This window comes from Fukomys damarensis, unplaced genomic scaffold, assembly GCF_012274545.1.
Source record: "Fukomys damarensis isolate Sample0158 unplaced genomic scaffold, DMR_v1.0_HiC HiC_scaffold_16, whole genome shotgun sequence".
In the NCBI taxonomy this organism is placed as follows: Eukaryota; Metazoa; Chordata; class Mammalia; order Rodentia; family Bathyergidae; genus Fukomys; species Fukomys damarensis.
The window spans coordinates 30,789,851-30,799,394 of record NW_022900928.1 but is presented as its reverse complement, the minus strand read 5'-3'; the positions used below and the strand labels follow the sequence as shown (position 1 = coordinate 30,799,394).

General features: G+C 35.7%; 1 protein-coding gene across 1 annotated transcript in view; it reads left to right on the top strand.

Moving 5' to 3' along the window:
• Rsf1 (remodeling and spacing factor 1) overlaps nt 1-9,544 on the top strand; it is a 151,462-nt gene that overhangs the window by 133,841 nt on the left and 8,077 nt on the right. The window contains exons 10-13 of the mRNA XM_010633303.2: nt 773-827; nt 2,021-2,130; nt 6,306-6,373; nt 7,548-7,755. Coding sequence (XP_010631605.1) covers nt 773-827; nt 2,021-2,130; nt 6,306-6,373; nt 7,548-7,755 — 441 coding nt within the window. The remainder of the gene's footprint in view (nt 1-772; nt 828-2,020; nt 2,131-6,305; nt 6,374-7,547; nt 7,756-9,544) is intronic.

The following is a 9,544-nucleotide window of genomic DNA, read 5'->3' as shown; positions in this document are numbered from 1 at the left end:
AAAAAAAAAAAAAAAAAAAAAAGAAAAAGAAAAGGACTGAAGATGTAGCCCTGTGTTGTGGCTTGTTTAAAAAATTCCCCTAAAGCCTCATACAGTCATAGGTAGGGCTTTTTGGAGTTGGCCGGATCTAGAGTGTGTATTGTTGGGATGAAATGTGTAAAGTTGAGGTTATGGTGTGTGATTACTAAATTAGCTCACTAATTGGTTTGGCGTGATTCTGGCTGTGGGTAATGGAAAGCCTCACCCTGGGTGTGTGTGCCGCTTGCCCTGAGGGCATGTATTTGCTGCTTTGCTACCTTGCTGTTTGCTGCTTTCTGCCTGCCACAAACTGTTTCTCCTCCATGATGCCCCTCTGCTATGCTACCTGCCTTAAAGGCAGCCAATTATGAACTGAAGCTTCTATAAACTGGGCTACGATAAACTTTCGCTCTTTTAACTTTGGGTGTTGGGTATTTTGTCTCAGTAATTAGGAAAGTAACTAAGACACCCTGAGTTCAATCCCCAGTACAAAAAATGTGACAGCGTGGACTTTTCATGAAGCTTTTATTTCACTGGCATAAGTTAAAAAAAAATTAATATACATTTCTGTATAGAATTTAGTACTTCCCACAGATACTAATACTGTTGTTACAATTAGAGCTACTATGTCCATGACTTAGCTTTCATGTACTGTGAAATTATAATCTGATTGTTGTGTGCATTAGTGATACTTTCTTAGCAATTTTATTTTTAACGAATCTTATTTTGTGTGTATTTGTTTTCTTATTTAAAGGAAAGAACGCTTGGTATATGTGGGTATAAGTATTGAAAACATCATTCCTCCACAAGTAAGTTTATAGTTTATAGTACTTATAAAGAAAAGGCTGCTGTGATTGTTTTAAAATTTACTGTATCTTATTTTACGTGACTAGTTTTAAATATATACCTGTTTTATTAAAATTGGAAGTTTAAGACATTAGATCTCCCATAGTCTCATGATTGATATTATGTGTATACCTAAAACTGTGATATCACATCCAAACTAAAATTTATAGCTCATTTCTTTGGAGAATGTGTCTTGTTTTTTAACCATAATCTATATAATCTGTGTTTAGCTTTTTTGTGTATTTATGTAAAATGACTTTCTGTTTATTTGTTCATTGAGACAGGTTCTTGTTGTTTCAGGCTGGCCTTGAATCAGTATGTAACTCAGGCTGGCCCTGAACTCAAGGCAATCCTCTTGCCTTAGCCTCTCAAATGGTAGGATTACAGGCATGTACCACCATGCCCAGGAATTTATGTAAAATGATTAAAGGATAGTTGAGGAAGAGCTGGCTTTTTATTCCTTGCTTTGGGAGTAATTGAAACTTTAATTTGTATTCCTACTCATACTTTGGTTTCTTTCTTTGAAGGATTACAGTTGTCTTGCATTTTTGAGTCTGTAAATACAAAGGGTATTAGTGAGTGAAAATACTTGAATCATAGTTTCCCACTTGAAGATATTTTCTTCATAAACAGTTTTGTTCAGGCTTATTTAATCAATTAAATCATAGGCTTAAATAGCTTGTCAAGTTATTTTCCTTTAGAGTAATTATGTCTTTTAAGTCAGTTATTTAATTCATTCAGTATACACCTTGAATATCCTAAGTGTGTCAGTTATTGGTTAAAAAGTTTTATTGGTGAAATAACTTCATTCTGGTCATTGTTAAGCAGGTAATTGTAATGTCATAGTAATGCAAGAATTTTAATACAGAAGTATTTAATCCTTTGATCACAACTGTTCTTTTTTAGTCTATATAATAATTAGTATTCCCATGTATATTCAGTTTGGGGAGGGTCATCTCAAACTTTTTTTGATACCGGGGATCAAACTCAGGACCTTGCAGTAGCAAGGCAGGCAATGGCACCACTGAGTTAAATCCGCAGCCCCCATCTCAAATTTTTTTCAAACCTTAATATTGCTGCCTAGATGGATATTACAGAAGTATTAATTCCAAAAACTTTATTCTTTCAAATCTATGTACTTACTATATTTTTAAAGGAACCAGATTTTTCTGAAGATCAAGAAGAAAAGAAAAAAGATTCAAAGAAATCCAAACCAAACTTGCTTGAAAGAAGGTCAACAAGAACACGGAAATGCATAAGCTACAGGTATGAATTATATGGAAATGGCTATAGTCAAAGAGTATAAAATATTTTTACAATTAACATGACCCCAAAACATTTGCCTTTTCCCTTCACAGTGATTTTTAGTAGTTGTATATACAAATATCCCTTGGTATCTGCTGGAAATTGATTCTAGGACCAGTGGTGGACTGTATGTTTGTTCCTTAGCACTGCAAAGAAGAAAAAAAAATCCAGGATTCCCATGCATACCAAAATGTGCAGATACTCAAATCCCTTGTATAAAAATGTAGTACTCACATATAACCATCACATCTTCTCTTATATTTGAAATATCTCTAGGTCACTTATAATACCTAATACAATGTAAATGTATCAGGCTTTACTGTATTGCTTAAGTAGTAACGGGAAAAAATGTGTAGATATTCATCAATTTTTCTCTTAATATTTTCATCCAGCAGTTGGTAGAATCCGTAGATGTGAAACATTTGAGTACTAAGCATTCATCTATTTATTTCTTACGTTTGATCTTTAGTGTCACACAATTTTGGAGCAGTTATCTTTTCCAAACTTCAATATCCTCAGGCCAAGGTAGAAGGATTACTATGAGTTGGAGGCTAGCCTGGACTACCCAGTTCAAGGTCAACCTGAACGCAAAAAAAGAAAAGAAAAAGTCTGCAGTGCTCCATTTAGTCTTATCTTTATTTCCTTTCCATCTCCACTTCATCCACATTTTTCTTTGCCCACTGTACATTCACTACACTGTCATTTTGTAGACTCTGCATGTGATGTTTGCTTTGTCTGCCATTTTCATCTCATTTTTACTTTGTTAACCTTTGCCAGATCAAATTTCACCTTTGTATACCTTCATAACAACCAATTCTTCCTTTGAAAGCACTTTCATTTATATCATGTGTGGTTAAAATTACTTTATTAGTTTCTTTCCCTCACTAGACTGTTAGTATAAAAGGTAAAGACTATGGCTTATGCATCCTTGTATACCCTACACCAAGCATGGTGTTGGCAAACAATAAGAGGCTAAATAGTAAAAGAATTAACAAATGTAATCTGGTTTCCTTTTGTTGACACAGATACCAGAAGGAGAAATTTTTTCCATTATCACTCTGTTTGTAGCTTAGTCTACTATTAAAACCTTATCATTTGATTGTTTCCTCATTCAGTGTTCTTTCCACTAAATCATACTGTCTTACTCAAAATAATAAATTACATTTTTTATTATTTAAAGAGAAAAGCAAATGCCACATGCCTATAATCCCCACATTTGGGTAGCTAAGGCAGGAGGATCACTGTGACTTTGCGGCCAGTCTGGGTTATATACCAAGTTCAAGACCAACCTGAAGTATACAGTGAGACCTTGTCTCAAAAAAAAAAAGGGGGGGCTGGGGATTTAGCTCAGTGGTTCCACCACTTGCCTCAAAAGTGCAAGGTCCTGAGTTTGATCCCCGGTACCGGAAGGAAGGAAAGAAGGGTAGATAAAAATTTTTAAAGGATATAAATGTAATAAAAATGCGAATGATGTAATATAAATTAAATGATTAAGAAATCCATAAATACAATAAATGTTTCCTTTAGCTTTGAAAAATGTTTGTAGAAGTGGAGGGTGACAGTTTGTAAATTATAATGTGGGGAAAGAAGCATTGTCTGAAATCAAGCACAAATGTTTTAAATTATTTTATATATTCCTATACAGCTCTGTTCCGCTAGGTGTAGTTTTCTGTATTTACCTAGTGTGTCTCACAAATCAAATAGTACATTAGCTACTGTAAGATAACATGTTCTGCTTGAATTGTTTTACATCAGTCACACTGAACAAATTTGCATTTTCAAAGCAAGCACTATAGCAGAAATGAGTAGTATGTAGTCCCCTGATCCTGTTGTAATTGTGGATAGAAAAGCAGAGATGTTATTAAGAAATTCATCACTGTCATCATTTAATAATTGTGTGTGATTCTTAAGAGAGCATTAGATTGAGGATCAAAAGATTAAAAATATAGTCTTCAATTTGCCACTTACTGGAGCATGTCTTTGAGTGATCCCTGTCCCTTTTCTTGGTTGCCACATCTGTGATGATTGATTATCACAGATGATTTCTTTCAGGTCTAAAGTTATATAATGTTAATATAGGAACTTAGAGTAAACCATTTTTTTATAGCATAAAATGTATTATGTGGTACATTTCCATAGTCTACCTACTACTCAAAAGATTTAGGGAAGGCGTATAACCTTAGTATAGGGAGTAACTTGAAGCATAACACCAAAATCAGAAACAATAATGGAAAAGATATTTTAACCTTAGTATAGGGAGTAACTTGAAGCATAACACCAAAATCAGAAACAATAATGGAAAAGATAATGGAAAAGATTACATAAAAATTAAAAACTAAAAGGACTCAGACAAAAGCATTTACAAAGGAAAATGTGTACAAAATAGTTAGAATTTCAAAGGAATGGCTTTTGAACTTAATACAATTCATGAATGTTTTTTCATAGTGGAAATACAGTCTTTTTAGTCATGTGATGATTACAAGTAATTATCACATACATTCAGACAATAATATTGCTGAGGATAAGGATTTCTTTTCTGTTATTATTGTTGCTATTCTTGTTGTTATAGACTCTATTAGTTAAGAAAAGGTACAGTTTCAATTCTTCTACCCCCTCCCTATTTACCAACTCTGTTTCCATTTTTTCCTTTTCTCATATTTATTTTTTTATTTTGTCTTGGTCTTTTTCTTTAAATCAGAAGAAAGGGCCCTTGAGGTATAAGTAAATTTAACTAGTTATACAGTTTTAATTGTTGGTATATGAACTTCCATAATAATAATATACATTTCAGATGCAGTAATAATCCTAACAGTATTATTTGTAGAACAGTAATTTTATTCAATTTATGTTGTGTGATTTGTATAATTAAGGACAGTCTATAGGCCAAATCCAGTTCAGTGCTAGTTATTGTACATCCTGTGACCTAAGAATGGTTTTTACTTTATAATAATTGAAAAAAGAATAAAAATAATAATTGCAATAACTAGGCCTAGCAACACACTCCTGTAATCTCTCCATTCTGGGAGGCTGAGGCGGGAGGATTGTAAATTCTAGCCCAGGCTGGACAACTTAGTGACTTAGCCAGACCCTGTCTCAAAAGAGGAGAGGGGTGCTTGGAGTTGTAGCTCAATGTAAAGGTCCTGGGTTCAATCTCCAGTACCACAAGGGAAGGTAGTGTATGAGACTAATAATATTTTATGAAAATTACATGTAATTCAAATTTCATTGTCCATAATAAAGTTTACTTAGAATACAGCCATACTCATTTCCTTACATTCTGCTTGTGCCTGCTTCTCCGTTACAGTGGCCTACTTAATAGTTACAACGAAGACTGCATAACCTTACAGCCTAAAATATTTAATCTGTCCCTTTTGGAAGCTTTTTTTTTTTTGTACCAGAGATTGAGCTTGGAACATTGTGCTTGCTCTCTTTGCCCTCTTTTTATGAGAGTATTAATCTAATTCTTGAGGGCCCCACTTCTCAGTACCATTGCTTTGGTAGTTAGGATTTCAACATTTGAATTTTGGATCAACACAGTTATACCATAGTAGATAGCTCATTTTTAAAAATAAAAAACCAGATGGGTGTGGTAGTGCATGCCTGTAATGCCAGCATTTGAGGTGCTGAGTCAGCAGGATTGCAATGAGTTCAAGGCCAGCCTGAACTACATAATGAGACCCTATCTCAAAAAAAATGCCCAAACAGGGCTGGGCATTTAGCTCATTGGCACTGCGCCTGCCTCACAAGTGCAAGGTTCTAATTTCAATCCCCTGTATCAAAAAAACCACACACACAAAACTAAAAGTCAGAAAAACACGCTTCTTGCCTCGCAAGAGCAAGGTCCTGAATTCAGTCCCCTGTACCCCCACCCTCCCAGAAGTCAGAAAAGAGAGCCAGGCATGGGATTGCACACTTGTAATCCCAGCATTGAGGCAGGAGGATTGGGAGTTGAGTCCTGGACAACTTACAGACTGAGAAAGACTTTCAGAAAAAAAACTTTGTGATAGCTCAACCTGAAGGTCCTATGTTCACTCCCCAGTAGCACCAAAAATAAGTAAATACATACATACACACATATAACATTCATAACGTACATTCCAGGACAGGCTGTAATGTGGTTGTTGTGTATATTTTAGATTTGATGAGTTTGATGAAGCAATTGATGAAGCTATAGAAGACGATATCAAAGAGGCTGATGGAGGAGGTATGAGTTTATTATTTTTTGTAATTGCCAACACATTATTTCAAATTCCCAAATTATTTACTGTTTCCAAATAGAATACTAATGAAACTTTTCTTATGTCTTTTGAAACTACAAAGTCTCAAAATAATCAGATAATCATCATAATTAGAATTTGAAGGGTTTATTTAAAATAGCGTATTAAAAACTCATTTACTAATTTCATATTCTTCAAAGATGACATTAAAATAGAAGTGATTTAGCTCAGTGGGTTCCACCAACTGCCTCTCACAGTCTCAAGGATCCAGAGTTCTATCCCTGGTACCCCAAAAAAAAGGTATTTGAAGGAATTTATCGATTTAAGAGTCTGTATAGTTTGAAGGTGGGGAGGGGAGGAGGGGGGGAAGGGAGGGTGGGGACAAGGGAAAAAATGAGAATAAAAAAGGTATTTGAAGGAATTTATCGATTTAAGAGTCTGTATAGTTTGAAGGTGGGGAGGGGAGGAGGGGGTGAAGGGAGGGTGGGGACAAGGGAAAAAAAATGAGAACCAAGACCTGGCATGTAAAGGTACAAGATCCTAGTAATGAATGCAACTGTACTGTATACCTAGAATGTACCAATAAATTCAATTAGAAAAAAAAAAAAAGAGTCTGTATAGCTGAGTACCTCTGCTCTGAAGTGGAAATATTCTTGTTTCCACTGGGTTATGATGAAAACTCTGGAAAAGATTAGGTAGGATTTTTGTGATGGAACCTGTTTTTCCAGAAATGTCTACGTTACTTATATCCTTGCCCACCTTTTCTGTCCTGCAAACGTGATTTAGGATGAAGAAAATGATTTGACATCTTTCTTGAGATTTTTTTTTTGTGACTGCTAATAGGTAGTAGATTTCTTTTTGGTAAAATGAGAATGTTCAAATTGCTTAGTGGTGATGGTTGCACAACTGTGACTGTAGTAAAAACCTCTGAATTACATATTTCCAAGTGCCACCAAAAAAATATTGTTACGTGAATTAGTACAAAAAGTAAGAGGTTCTCTACATTATGAGTTTTAGTAGTATAAACAAATTCTCTCTGTCTTGACAGTTCTGTTACCTGAAATTGTGAGAAATCAGCATATTTGCAGGAAGAATTCAAATGAATGACAGTCTATAAATTAGGTGCAAGATTTAATAAGCACAGTTATTTTTCCCCCTCAGGAGTTGGACGAGGAAAAGACATCTCTACCATCACAGGTCACCGTGGGAAAGACATCTCTACTATCTTAGAGGAAGAAAGAAAAGAAAATAAACGACCCCAGAGGGCAGCTGCTGCTCGACGGAAGAAACGCAGGCGTCTAAATGATCTGGATAGTGACAGCAACCTGGATGAGGAAGAGAGTGAAGATGAATTCAAGATCAGTGATGGGTATGTGGTCTGCCAGTGACCTTGTTTTCTAGATACCAGTTTCCATAGACCTGAGCAGGCAGAAAGCCTTGGCCATGCTGCAATATATCTTTTGCTTTTGCTGTACATAGGTAATCTCTGTTTACTTTTAGGGTGTTAAAAACAGATTCAGAATGCTGATTCTGGTTCTTTTTTTAGAGTAAAATAAAACCTAGTTTTATGGTTGCTTTAGCATTTAATGTTATAGCTGGGCATGACGGCACACACCTGTAATCCCAATACTGTATGAGGTTGTGGCAGGAAAATTACAAGTTCACTGTGGAGCTCTGTGACTTAGCAAAACCCTGTCTCAAAAAAAAAAAAAATTTTTTTTTTTTTTTTTTGATGCTGGGGATTGAATTTGGGACGTTTCACCTGCAAAGCAGGCAGCGGAACTGCTGAGCTAAATCTCCAGCCCACCCTGTCTCAAAATTGAAAGTACTGTGGATGTAACTCAGTGCAAAGGCCCTGAGTTTATTCCCTGCAATCACCAAAAGAAAAAGTTTGAAATTATACCCAGCCATGATAGTGTGTACCTATAATCCCAGTATCCTGGGTGGCTGAGGTAGGAGTATTGTAAGTTCAAGCCCATCCTAGGCAGTTTAATAAAACTTGGCAAGATCCTGTCACAAAGTAAAAAATAAAAAGAACTGGCCATGCTGCTAAATAGAAGGCCCTTGGTTCAGTACCCATTAAACACACACACACACACATGCACACATGCACACACACACACAGTTAAGTTTAAGTACAGTTGAACTTTCCTTTTTTGAGAGTTTCCTCTCTATGTCTGTGCTACTTTTAGCTACTGAGTTAAGAGGGCATTACCATTCAGATGTGAGAAGTATACAAGTAATTAATATCCTCTGGTGAGGTTGGGAATGGGTCAAGTCATCCATTGTGGAAGGTTAGGGAAACCTGAATAGAGTAGGTATTGAAACAGTACTGCAGACTTGTACCTTTCAGATTATTAATGGAGATAATAAGCATATAAAACATAGAAAAGTTATTGTACCCCTGAAGTACCTGTAAAACATAAATGAAAGGGTACTAAGAACGATTAGTTCAATCCAAGGAGGTCTGTGGAAGCTTCACAGTAGATGTAAAGCTTTGAATATTTGGGCAGATCAGTGAGTTTAAGATTAGAAGCAAGCTAAGGAAAGAAGGCTTTCTAAGCAACAAAGACACAAGGTGGCTTGCCATTAAATGTCGTGGATTAATTGGGAAACTCCTGATGGCTCAAGGATATCAAGAATATGGGGATGAAATAGAAAATGTCCTGGTGGATCTTTAAAAAAGAACCAAATTATGGAGTGTTTTATTTGTCATGCATTACATTTTTGGCTTTGTCCTGAAAATGATGAAAAGCTACTGAAGGGTTTAGATATAAGAAATGCAAAGGGAGCTGGGGATTTAGCTCAGTGGCACCGCATCTGTCTTGAAAGCGCAAGGTCCTGAGTTCAATCCCTGGGATCAAAAAAAAAAGAAATGTAAAAGGAAAATTTAGGTTAAATACAGTTACCAGATTTGTGCTTTTAGTTACTGGATAGTGATGATATCAGATACCAATCTGAGAAACAGAAGGAGTATGTTGGGAAATAATGAGTTCGCTTAGGACTTGGCTGAATTTTAGTATATGGGGGACATCATAGGAAGCTACTGTAACTTAGGTATAAAAAATCAGCATCGGACCGGGGATTTAGCTCAGTGGTTCTGCTGCCTGCCTCACAAGCACAAGGTCCCAAGTTCAATCCCCAATTAAAAAAAAAAA